The 13,330-nt window shown below is 36.1% G+C and overlaps 1 protein-coding gene across 1 annotated transcript in view; it reads left to right on the top strand.

The window, feature by feature from the left end:
* Nucleotides 1–13,330, top strand: part of LOC308217390 (dynein axonemal heavy chain 5-like) — a gene marked incomplete at its 3' end in the record, with an annotated part of 156,191 nt that overhangs the window by 20,871 nt on the left and 121,990 nt on the right. The window contains exons 17-27 of the mRNA XM_080610449.1: nucleotides 1,033–1,240; nucleotides 2,030–2,117; nucleotides 2,236–2,359; nucleotides 2,474–2,637; nucleotides 3,811–3,903; nucleotides 5,087–5,290; nucleotides 6,855–6,935; nucleotides 7,019–7,423; nucleotides 7,585–7,703; nucleotides 9,694–9,830; nucleotides 10,760–10,922. Of these exons, the coding sequence (XP_080466575.1) occupies nucleotides 1,033–1,240; nucleotides 2,030–2,117; nucleotides 2,236–2,359; nucleotides 2,474–2,637; nucleotides 3,811–3,903; nucleotides 5,087–5,290; nucleotides 6,855–6,935; nucleotides 7,019–7,423; nucleotides 7,585–7,703; nucleotides 9,694–9,830; nucleotides 10,760–10,922 (1,786 nt within the window). The remainder of the gene's footprint in view (nucleotides 1–1,032; nucleotides 1,241–2,029; nucleotides 2,118–2,235; nucleotides 2,360–2,473; nucleotides 2,638–3,810; nucleotides 3,904–5,086; nucleotides 5,291–6,854; nucleotides 6,936–7,018; nucleotides 7,424–7,584; nucleotides 7,704–9,693; nucleotides 9,831–10,759; nucleotides 10,923–13,330) is intronic.

Below are 13,330 nucleotides of genomic sequence, written 5' to 3'. Positions count from 1 at the left end.
CAAACTTGGCATTGGTTCAGTGCATGCGAAATAACTCTGACATGCCACTGACATGCTTAACTCACTATACATAAGCTTTTAATGTCTCAAGTGCCTTATTTCTATTGTAATATGTGGAAGTATGGGGGTTAATGGTTGCCTTCTAGACTAAAACTCAGGAGACAAGGTGAAAAAAATGGATTTAGGACTACCTATTTTATATATGTAAAATAATAATAAAACCACTATGAAATGGGTTGGATATTCTTATCCATTTTAGTTAATAACAAAGACAAGCTCCCTCATTAACTTTCTAATAGGAATAAATTATGTTTTCCACTTAAAGCATTAGCAGTTGAACACCACTGTCACATTGTTGTGGCTTAGATACTATAGTGGTTTTTTTCTACATACTCTGGTGAGTCAAATGATACTGTCTGGTTATAACAAAGACAAAGGGTTTCAGGTGACACATTTCTATTTTGCAATGAAAAGTATGAAAGAAAGGGAAAGATTTTATCTAGTCTAGTAAGGAACTGTCATTTTTACCTTTAGTTTAATAAACATCTGTTAAAAGCACTTAGTATATCTTTTTCCTAAGTAAGTTAGGTCATAAGCATGAAAGAAGAAATCTAGTGCTTTAACCAGTATGTAATCTTGGGTGAGGGAATTTTAGCCAATGAATTTGTAAGTTAATTACCATTACAAAAGTAATGGATTTCACTGTGTGTGTATATAGGAGGACCGGAATAATTTTTAGACAGTTATATCCTTTCTGTTTGTAATTGTATTTTGATGATCCTTTTCCTTACAATGCTCTTTAATACAAAAAAAAAAAGATATCTTGAAGTCTATTGTACCAGTTATTTTAAAATGTTTCCATTTAAAGATACCAAGGTAGAGCAAGTCCACCATGTTTCTGTTTCAGGTCTTAATTGCATATTTCATTGCCATTAATTCCTCATTTTATTGCAATACCAGGGGGAAGGGGAGATGAGATTTAAGAGGCCTGTATTTTGCATGATTTGTTTTAATTTTGTTTTTCTTGCTTAGTTATTGACAATGTTTATAGTACCCTGAGGAAGTTAGACTACGTAGTGAAAGAAGTGACTGATACCCTGGAATGCAGAATTGAAAGAATTCTGGAGGATATGTCAAACACTGCTCTGATAATTTTGCCAGAAGATGAACCTGTAGATGTGCTTTCTTTCCTGGAACAGATAGACAAGCTGGCTGTCTCTGCTGCTCACAAACTGTCTCAGTAGGTTTATTAACTACACAGATTTGAAGGCCATATTTGGGAGGGGGATTATTTATATATTACTAGTTTATGCATAGAGAGTTTACAGGGTACTAGTCTAAAGCAAAATGATAGTCTCAGGATGCAGGGGAGAAACTCCCTTTAATACAGCAGATGTAAAATTGCACCTGTAATGTTTAGCATTTCATATTCTTCATCCTATGGCATTCTAATCAGTAACAACAAAAATGAAGATGAATAAAACTTGAAATCTTATCCCCAGGTTAATTGCCTCATTCTTAATGCTAGCTAGCTAATGTAAGATTTTTCATTCTTCCAGTGGTGCAAATTTTTTGCCCCATGCTTATTTTCCACATTATAGCAGCATAGTTGTTCAGTTCTCCTCCAGAAAGATACCTGTGCTCATTGTGCAAAATAACATACTTTCTATTTATTTTTTGTTTGGTTTTATTTTACTAATTCTGATTTCACAGGTTATTTTGCTGCATCATGATATGCCTCTTTTATCTTTTAATTATCTTTTAATTTTATAGCTGAAAAAGAACCCTTCTTTAAATTATTATGAAGTCCAATTGAATCAGATATAACAGAGTCTGAAAATGAATTTGTTGATAGTCTTACAGTCTCTGTGTGTTTAAGCAATAGGAACAAATTGAAAATTATAAGGGCATTTCCTTGCACATACAGTTCTTCGCAGTGCAGTGGGACTGGGGTGTGTGCCTGCAAAATAACAAAAGGTATTCCTTATGTTTGATTCCCTGTGTGTGACTGTAAGTTTTATTTTTGTAGACAGAGTCAGCAAGTGGAATGCTTTGTGTGTGACCTGGTAGATACTCTTAAGCACAGGTTGAAAGCAGATGCTGGAAAAACTCTGGAGGTAAGACATTTTTACAGTGTAAAAAGTAACCTTTTATAACCTAGTCAGATACTTGATATTTCACTTACATGCTAGGTAGCATGTTTGTTTTCCTAAGAATTTCCTTTTCACTCTTCAGGATTCATATGCCTGTACACATCTAGATGTGAAACACAAAACACGCTGCCAAGAATGCCTGTCCTGTAGTTGCTATAATCTGATGGCACAGCTTTGTCAGAAGAATACTGACTCTTTGGTCAGATGTGAGTCTTCTTCAGATATGTTTAATTTTAATATCACTTTAAGATTTTTTTTTTTTTTTCCCAAGCTAATTTTGGTAAAATATCTAACCTCACTTAAATATCAAATTTATTTAGGCACGAAGATTTCGTTAGAGTCCTTAAGACATCGATTGCGTGTTGTTGACTCTAGGTATCAGATGACTAAGTTTGTAGAAACACAGAGAGTTCCTTTGTTCAGAGCTGAAATTCAACTGGCTATTCCAAATGTTGTCTTGAGACCAAGTCTTGAAGATATTCAGGTAACAAAATAATTGCACATCTCAGTCATTTATGCTAAAACATTTTAAAATGTGTTTTAAAACAACATGTGCAAGTTTAATCTGGTATAAGGACTAAAAGGAAGTGGAACAAAAAAAAGACTAAAACTCACGTGAGTTCATGATGTCACTGGATGCTGAGGACATGAAGCCACTGATCAGGTTTGTTATGCTGGCCAGTAGAAGGAAGTGTTTTCCTGAAAACCAAGAAACTCATGTTAATAAATCTCTACTTAAAGGCAAACATTTCAAAGTGAATGTAGAAATAAAAATTAATGCCATTGGTACAGCCTCATTTGACTTTCTAGTCTCCTTAAACTCTTTCAAAATATAAAATGGTGGGGTCAGTTTTAAGCGTCATTCATAAATCAGTGTTCTGTATAGTGAAATATAAAGAAGAATATTATCAGCCTCAAGCCTAAAGTATGAAAATCACAATCATTCATTTAACCTTAGACTAACTCAGCAAAGTTCTTAGCACATACTTGCAGTCTCCTATGATGTCTGAAATCATTCACAAAGTATTAGTTGTTTATGGTGTTGATTTGTGGACTTCTCATTTAGCACTGTCACTGTCAAAACTGGTGTTGAATTATTTCTCAGGTCTTGTTTGCAGCCTTCGTGGTGTTGTCAGTAAGAAATCAGACCACAAAGTGTAATTTTAAAATAGCATAGATAGGAGTTATATATTAATTTATATAGCTGCCTATATAGATAATAGACTATACCATCATAAATCTAGGCAAATGTATTCAGGCATTCTGATGTGAATGTGAAAACTATTATTATTAATAATAAATAACTAAGTTTATAACCAGTTTGAGGGGAAATAGTACTATAATTAAGTTATGAGCCCCAATGATGCATGATTAAAGTTCATAAAGTTCTCTTATGTTCTTGTTTGAAAACCACATAAACATAGAAGCACTGCAATAAAACTTTATGGAGTATTCTTTCCCCTTACAATATGTATTTTTGGTGATCCTGCTTCATGCTTATTACTTATTATAATATTTCTGTAAAGGTAGAGGTATAATTTTTAATTTTGGTATTGTTTGAAGGATTTCCACCCCTACACCCTTTTTTTTTGTCTTTTCTCCTCTTATTTGTCATAATCCCTCTGTGTGCTCAAGGTAAATATTTTGCTGTTTTCAGAGTGTTGTTAACAAAGCAGTAAATATCGTATTATCAATAGCCAAAGATATACCCCTGTGGAAATTTGCTTACTTACATCATAAACAGCAGCAGGTGAGAATTTTATTTTGATTATTTCAAAAATTTAGTATTTTGGTGAAAGTTTCTTAATCTCAGAAGAATATGTTCTGTGCCAATACTTTGTAGTCTGGTGGATCTTCTCATTAAGTGAAAGCCTAGTTTTTAATCTATATACCAAGGGATTGAACATAAGAGTAATAAGTCATAAACCTTAGATTTGGTGGTTTCTAATATTAAAATCAAAAGCTGTGTAAGTATGGTGATGATAGTGTAGATAATGTATGAAAACTAACATTACCCCATGGGTACTACAAGCTGAGTATAAATTATTATCAGTCTTCTCAGGCAAAGAACTATATTCTAAGTTAAACTTTCAGGCTGCATACAGCACCTATAATGCTCCAGTAAATACAATGTAAATATTTTAACTGGCATGAAATGAGTACTAAAATCTTAGGAAGGTCTGAGGTATAGATAGAAACTGAAACTTGTTGAAGTATAGAAACACAAAGTAATGGTAATCAAATGGCCTTAATTCTCTCCTTTGGTAATGAAATACGGAACTGTGTAGATCTGTGCTGGAAAGTGTATGTAAATATCATCTTCCTTTTTTGTCAATCTGAGATGAAAACCAGGTCATTTCAATGAAAAAACCTGCAAATAAACAATAATAATTAAAAGAAACCCAACAACAAGCAAACACCCCCCCCAAAAAAAACCCCTCCAAAACCCCAACTAGGAGAGAGGGGGTTGAATTCCATTTCCTCAAGCAGAATTATTTTCTTACTTCCAAGTAACCAACCTTCCACTGCCTTCAGGTGTTTTTTTCTGGCCAAAAAATACAGATTGTATAGATTGTAATTCTACACTGAAGAAATTGGGAAGACCTGAGCAGTTGTGTAGGAGCGGGAAACAGCACAGTTTTATTTGTATATGATGCATATTTGACCTATGTCATTCAGGGATTATTAATATAGAGCTCCACATGGCAATATTTTATCTTTAACACTAGAATTATAGTTCTGTAAAAATCCAAGCTAAGAACAGGGAATATCCTTGTGAATGCTTTCTCTGCACTTTCTGTTTGTCCTTAGAGGTACTCACTGTGTGTGCATTATTTAGCATTCTATAATGTAAAAATAAATAAATAAATAAATAAATAAATAAATAAATGGAACTATTGGACATATGTTTTTTCTTGTTTAATTTATGCCAGATTGAACAAGCTGTTGCTGTAGAACTAGGTGATGAGAGCAGACTCACCAGGATGGTGGCACTGAAACCTTTAGACAAGCAGATCGTCGAGCATAAGGATATAAACAAAGTGGTGATGCAACTAAATACAATTATTTTATCTCTTAAAACTGAAGCATCGGATCTTCTGAACAGCTTTTCTGGATTTTCAGGCATCTGGGATAAGGTTAGAAACATATTAAATAAAGTATGTTGCTATATTTTGAAATCTTTTAAATTAACTGTTTTATCTTGCATAAGGAGACTCAGTAGGAATAAGTGTGCTCAGTAGGAATCATTGGTTTCACGGTAGAATCCATATCCTCATAATAACTCTTTTCTTTATGAGACTTGTAATTCTCTACCAACTAAGGAAGAAAGTAGAAGCACAAAAAGAAAGCATAATCAAGCATTATTGGAGCATAATCAAGGTTATGCTTTCATATGCGTATGCATCTTCCTCACAGCATCTTGTCTGCATAGGTTATAAAAAAGAATAATTTAGCAGAATCTCCAAGAAACTGCTGACTACAGAACTACTCCTGAATATTAAACTGACCACTTCTTCTTCAGAAGCCACTGCTAAAAGCAGGTTTTCTATTTCTGCACAAAAATTATAAACTAAATCTAGGAAATCTTTCCAGTAATAAGGATTCCAAAGCCAAAGTGAATGAGGGCTGATGGAGCTGTCTTCATGAGGAGGTGGGTCCAGTCATATAAAAACCTATGAGGAGATATTTCCACCTCTTCATGGCTTTTGGGGTTCAAAATCTTAATGTTTAGTTACTTCAGTTTTTGGAGATACTGTTTGAGCTCACCATGTGTTGATGGTACGTCATTTCACCCTGACAAGACACGACCAGATTAGATGATGCAGTTGCATAATAATGTTTCCTTTTTACTAAATGTCTTCTAAAATTAATCTTCTCCTTAACCTTAAAATTCTTCAGGAGCTGACAGTGTTACCCCTGTTTTAGTAATGTCTGTGAAACCACTAGGAACTCATTATTGGCCAGAGCAGCTGTAATAGCTTCTCAGGAAACTCACGGTGCAGGCTATAGATGAATGTTATTGAACTGGGTGAAGACCATTTGCCTGTAATTGAACCAATAATCAAGAACATTTATTGAGCTGCTGACACTAAAGTTCTCACCTCTGCAGATACTATCCTACCTTATGAAAGGGAAGGATGCTCAGTGCTCTAGCATTTAAGCAAGCTTCAACAAGGTAAATGTTCCTTCTTCACTTAGATCCATCCTTCCTGCCAAACTGTGCTTTCTCCAAATGGCTGGGCCATTTGTAGCTAGAAATTGCAGTTTCAGGAAGAGTGAAGATGGCTTAGTGCAATTACTACCATTACTACCATGACTACCATTTACTTACACTAAAACCTGTTAGAGGTTGTGAGCTGCTTTTGGAGGTTTGCAGACAGAAGGAAAAGAAGTATTTCCAGCAAAGTTTTAGCGGCTACATTGTAATTTTGTAGTAATATTTGGATGGATAAGGGATATCCTGATCTGTGTCAGTTTCTGAGTTACAGATAGATTTTAAGTGCTTTAAAGGGTACTGTACAAAGAGTAACAGTCAGGAAAAGCAATTCAAGTGAGATATATCGTTTGATGTTAATGCGGACATCTTAAGATCTTTTAGAGAGGGAATGTTTGTGTTTGCACAGTACAACAGGCAGTTGAGTCCCCCATTGGTTATTGTAATACCAGTGATAATAGTTAAATTAAACTTCTTTTATCTAGGATGCAGAGGAAAAAGTGAGGGAATTTACAGATACTAAACCAACAATGGCTGAATTCCAAACTCAAATCAGATACTTTTCTGTAAGTATTATATCTTTAATAAAATAGAACCATTCAGAGAAATTGTAATGAAAATAAAAGCTGAACCCTTGTGTTTGTCTTAGCAATTAGAAATGCAAATCAGAGAACTCCCAAATCACTGTGTGCTGGAATCAGTGGATATTGCGACAGAGTCATTGAAAATAGCTTTAATTCAGGAGTGCCGCTCAAGACAAAGAACATTTGGATTAGCTTTGAATAAAAAGTCTGCCACAGACATGGATGAAATTTATTCATTCATTGAAAATGTTAGCAAGAGGTTAAGCAGACCTATCCATGATCTTGATGATGTACGGGAAGCAATGGAAGCACTAAAGGAAATCAGAGAGAATGAGATTAAAATTGACATGACAGTTGGACCTATCGAAGAATCTTACTCTGTGCTTCATAAACACAACCTGCTCTTTCAAGATGGAAATACAGAAAGAGTTGATGGATTGGCTTATGCCTGGAAGAACCTAAACACACAGGTACCATAGCTGTATTATTTCTCAAATCAGATACATAGCAAATCTGCTCTCAGCCTTTTCAATGTTGAAACATAAGAACTAAACTATTTCCTCACTTAAAACTCAGTGCTTTTTTTTTCCTGCCACTTTTATGCATGTTATTGCTCTTTGTCTGCATATAGGCACTGAAGGTTGAGGACTTGTTGCTGAAAGTACAGCCAGATATGAAAACAGATTTACTGAGTGATATCCAAAAATTCCAGATTGATACTACAGCATTTTACAAGGATTATGATGAAAAGTAGGTGATCTGTGGTACATACAGCTATGCTTCATTAGTGATTGCTCAAAAATGGTGTATCTGAAGGGCTTCAGAAAGTAAGTGCAGTACAGCCTCAATGTATATATGACAGCTGGAAAAAAAAAGGTTAAAGTCGGAATAATATAAGATAGACAGATACTCTTACTGTCACAGACTCATTCCCATGATTTCAGTGCTGGAGTTGGTGAAATTCCAGAGGAGTTAATGGGTTGGGGAAATAAAAAAAAAAATAAATCAAATTCTCAATCATGATCCAAATTTAAAGTTTTTTCAGGACTGGACATGCACAGTGTGGGTATTTTTGGCAGTGAAGTTCACATCAGCAGCTAACCCAAGGCGGGCACTGCGCACCTATACCCGATGGGCAGTGTGAAGCAGTTTTATGTACAGCCTCTGCGGGCCGCCTTGCTGTTACGAACAGAATTCAGTGTATGCATAGAGCACGCACCCCTGGAGGGACTTGGAGAATGTGTACTCTTCTCCTATGGCAGGTGCTTTTGCATTGGTGTTACAAACGGGGTAGTCCAGATGGTAACCGGGTGCTTGGCTTCAACCTTTGCTTCACCAGCAGTGAAACTTCTTGAAGGCACACTAGCAGTGCATTTGAGTGCAAGCTTCAAGACTCCAGCTATAGGCACAAGGTGAATTTACACCTACTAGAACACCAAGTTGCTGATTGGTGGATGCATGCATAGAGCTGCCTGCAGTTCTGCTCTCAGACGAATTCCAAAGGAATTCCTGGAAACACCCCATGGCTCCTACCAGTTGTAGGAACCCTGATAGCATGCCCTCTCTTGAAGGTTCAGCTGCCTGGGCGTGAGGCCAACTTAGAGCTAATGCAGCTGAGGGCTTCTGCCTTCCTTTGGTGATAGAGCACTCCCAGGAAGCTCTCTTTGGAGGCCGCAACAAGACTGACACCCCTTCCTGTGGGATCTGCTTGTAAGCTGAGGCTTCACTGCTTGCCCCCCTTCCCTGACCTACAGCTCCACCTCTGTCACTAGCTAGGCCTTTGCCTGTCCATGAACCATACCGACCTTAACCTGGATCCCAACGCACAGATCTCAGCCTGATCTCGGAGCACCCTGGTAACCACAGGACTGTGCTTCACCCTGGTTACCTTCACTAGACCTGCTCCAGACCCTGACTTGCTGACTTGGTCTTATGTGGTCATTGTGGATTTGTCTAAACATGTGGACTCTCATTTGAACCTGACTACCACACCCAGGCTTGCCCTGCTTTCATTGCGCAGTTACTGTAGGACTGTGACTCAGCTGCCTCTGCCGACTGTGTTATTGCTTTGATCTCCTGGTTCCATTTTCCTTGCTGAGCAGCCAAGCTGCACTGCTCTCTGATGCCCATGTGCCTGTATTTCTTTCTAGAAATAATAATGGCACAACAGAAGAGGATATACTTACAGTTCTCATCCCAAAATTTGTGATGCAGCCAAGAAGTGGTCCCAGGCATGAAAGCTGGGGGTTACACCTGGTCTTCTAGCTGAGATGCACTCATTAGGGCAAAATCAAATTTTTCTGTTATTTTTCTATGTGCTTAATTATGGTTCTAATACCAGCTACCATAGTTTTCACCCCTCAATTATATATATATACCTACTGTGTTTCCCTTTTTAAGAATGTAAATGAAAATAATAATTAAAATTTATTTTATAGAAGTAATAGAATATATCAAAGAGAAAACACTTGTAGATCTTTTTAGCTGGTTGTAAGATGCATGGTAATGAATTTCATTATTAGAAAATAAATTGGGCTTTATTTCTGGGACCGCTCAGTGTGTACTGTTGGGACACTGGATATACTTTCTATTTTCTCTTTATTGTCTTTTGTAAAACTCTCCAGAAAAAATGGTAGAAAATATTCAATACTCTTCAGTGAGTAAGGTCTGGGTTCTGTTGTGCTTACTTGTAAAACCTATATATTTGATACTTGCACTGAATTTGGTTTGTTTTTTACAGGGGCCCCAGTGAGGAGAATGTTCCTCCCCATGAAGCAAGTGACAGATTACAGATCTTCCAAGCCAAATTTGATGAACTATGGAGGAAGTATATCTCTCTTTCTGGTGGGGAAGAATTATTTGGTCTTCCTATCACAGGTAGTTTCTCAGGGGATACGAATACCTGGTCCTAGGCTATTAAATTTTTCTTATGGGTCCTGCTAAATGCATTCAGTGATGGATGTATTGTAGAAAAATTCTTTGCAGTATATTATTATTGTCTTTCCTATGAAAAGACATGTGAAACTGGCTGTCTGCACATACATAAATATCAGGTGGAAAAATGTCACACTGCTGGTGTATCTCAGGGTACAGCTGCCTACCAATCTTGCTTGTTCTGTTCAGAGTTAAGCACATCTCCTATCTGTATTCTTCCATGCCCAAATTTGGGAAACATGTTGCCAAAGTACTCAGGTTGTCCCTGCTTCAGAAATAAAATGAATTCTCTTGTGCTGTGCAACTGATTCGTAATATCCTTATGTCTCTTTTTTAGACACATTTCAAGTCGGAAAGACTGTGGTGTAAATTAAACACTTCAATTTGTACTTACTAAATTCAGTTAATTTTCCTGTCTGAAGACATATGCAATAATCACAATATATTTAAGTAGGAATTCCCAGAGATATGAAAGAAACTAAACAATCTTACATGTCTGATGAGGAACGGCTGAGGGAACTGAGGTTGTTTAGTCTGGAGTAGAGAAGGCTCAGGAGGGGATGTTATTGCTCTCTACAGCTACCGGGAGGAAGATGGAGTGAGGATGTGGCTGGTCTCTTCTCCCAAGTAAAAAAATTATATCTACTGTTATAGAAGAATATTTATAAAAAATCATCAATCTAAACAATTACTGATCTTCTTACATAAAGTAACTGGAAAAGTTTCTCTTACTAGATACTATGTAAAAGACTGCAAGTCTGATTTCATACATTTATTACATACCAAGTTTAGAAATACATGGATGTTTACGTTCATGAATATTGTTGTACTTAATTAACACTCACAAATTTCTATTTTAAAATTTGAAACAGAGTATCCTGAACTGCACAAAATTAAACGTGAGCTTTCAATGCTTCAGAAACTTTACAGTCTTTATAATTCAGTTATTGCTAGTATTGACGGATACAATGAAATGCTTTGGAATGATTTAAATATTGAAAAAATTAACAGCGAACTTCTGGATTTTCAAAACAAGTAAGTTGTTATGTGTTGAAGTTCAGACAATTTTTATTTCTTAGCTCTCTGTGTTAATTAGCTTGTGAAAATTGCTCTGAGGAGCAAAAATCTGTTGCTTTATTTCAAGCTCAGGCTTGCTCAAGCGCTCATCACAGCTGCATTAGTTTTAGACTGGTGCATGAACTTACTTTGCTCTGTCTGTGAGTTGCTTTAGGCATGTTGGGATATACCAGCATAGTAGGTTTTAGCTTATATAATAAGGTACATAAATCTGTGGCATGGTGGTTTCCTGAAACCACCTAAATCCACCTACTTAGTTATTTAGTTTACAGTTAATTGTCAGTCTGTGATGTTAGAATTTTGAAGTTACTTTCTACTTCTGCATGTTTATATGGATTGAAATTGTTATTTCAAGAAGGCTAGATAGCTGCACTAAATTCTGAGGGGTTATTTATGAGGTTTGAGAGGAATAATGTTTTCCACATTACAGGCAAAAAACTATTATGTGAAATCAGGCTTTTCTGAAGTCACAGGAATTTTTCTCCCCTGTTGGTAAAGACGCACCTTTGGTTTTTCAACAGCCGCAGCTGGGTCTGCAATACTTCCTTGACCAGCTTGTTACTTTTCTTCAAACGGAGGGGCTTATGAACCAACAGGATTTGGGTTGTTTCACCTTTGGCAGCTTTCTCTGAATTCTAATTTCTGGAGCTGGTGTATGGATGGAATTGCTAGAAAAAGGGAATTTTGTTACAGGCAAAAGTGGAGAGTCTATATGCAGGTCTTAAGTATTCTGTACATCCATTTCTTTTGAGTAGCTACGTGTACCAGCCTATGTTTTACTCTTAACGGGAATTCGTGAATATACATGAGAATCAAATTACTTGCAAAAGTTTGAAAATAACTGCAATATTTTTATCTGGTGCATATCAATTGGAATAAAAAAGAGAACTGTCCCTGTTTTCTTTCTTCTTTTATTATTTTTGCATAGCATTGGTTTTTTTCACCTCTTTATGCAGTGTCTCTGATCACTTTCATACTCTAGAGCTCTTTTCTGCAGAGCCTCTCTTCTGGAACAGCCACTGTGTCTCTGCTTCACCAGTAGTTCTGATCAGCTTTTGATTTTGAATTCTCCAGTGTGACCTGAGAGAGATTTCACTTCCATTTTGGTATAATTCAGGAGATTGAGACCACATCTGTGTTTTTCATTTCATCCCAAATCTTTGAAAATCATAAGACAACTTACTTGTGCTCAGGTTTTTTAGTCAAATATTAATTTGTGTGTGTTATCATTTCAGCAGTGTCCATTTCTATACACACTGAAGGAGTGTGAACTGTACACAGGAGTGTGTGGAGTGAGGTGGAGATTTTCTGCTCTTTTCTGAAAAGGCTGAATGAACTGTCTTCTAGTCATTAGTTTGAAAAAAAAACCTCTTGCATTTTTTCTTTGAAATAATAATCCTCATTGTCTCTATAGTTAATTATTTTTTACAGGTTGGTAGGACTATCTTTATGCTTCCTTCTTATGGAACTCTGAATAAAGCCATTGTGTGACAACAGTTTTAAATGTTATTTGTTTCAATTTTTACTTCATGCGTGACTTTTTTTTCCTCTCACATGTGCCACAAGGTGACCACCAATAGGTAGTAAATATTTTTTGTAACAGAAGTCTAACCAGGTAGTATCTTTCCTTTGGCAGTATCTTACCTTTTTACTTTGGTAGTAAATATTTTTTGTAACAGAAGTCTAACCAGGTAGTATCTTTCCTTTGGCAGGCTTGGTAGCATTATTGCATAATCTGTTTTCTTTAAAGCTAAAGGAACTTAAACAATGTATACATGGGGTACCTACATAAATAACTGAGATTATATTATGCTATGGTATGAAAGGTGCAGGAATACTGGAAATGCAGTTAGTGTCACAGCATAATTGTAAAGATATGCATAGTTCTTTACTGTAATGTTCTTTTTTCCTACCCCTTTTGAAAATAGTAATATAATAGAAAACCTAGAATCATGAAAAGAAGAATCACAAAAATAACTGTAGGTGAAAATAAATCAATATAAAAAGAGATAAAAAGGATAAATAGAGAAAATGCATGTGGTAGAGAGTATTATAGAAGTTTATATAACAGCTAGAGAGAAGTTTCCCATTATGCTGTACTGTAATATAGTGTAAGGAGAATGTCCAGTAAATTTAAGAAGGAAATTTAAACCCGATCAATGAATCATAGAATCATAGAACAGTTAGGGCTGGAAAGGACCTTAAGATCATCTAGTTCCAACCCCCCTGCCATAGGCAGGGACACCTCACACTAAACCATGCCACCCAAGGCCTCATCCAACCTGGCCAAATCAGTTTGATTTGACTGGATAACTTGCTACTACATAAGCTACTTGGCATATATGTTTTTCTACAGAAGTACAAAA

The sequence above is a fragment of the Psittacula echo genome (assembly GCF_963264785.1).
Source record: "Psittacula echo genome assembly, chromosome: 2".
Taxonomy (NCBI): Eukaryota; Metazoa; Chordata; class Aves; order Psittaciformes; family Psittacidae; genus Psittacula; species Psittacula echo.
This window is presented reverse-complemented; position numbering and strand designations above follow the sequence as displayed.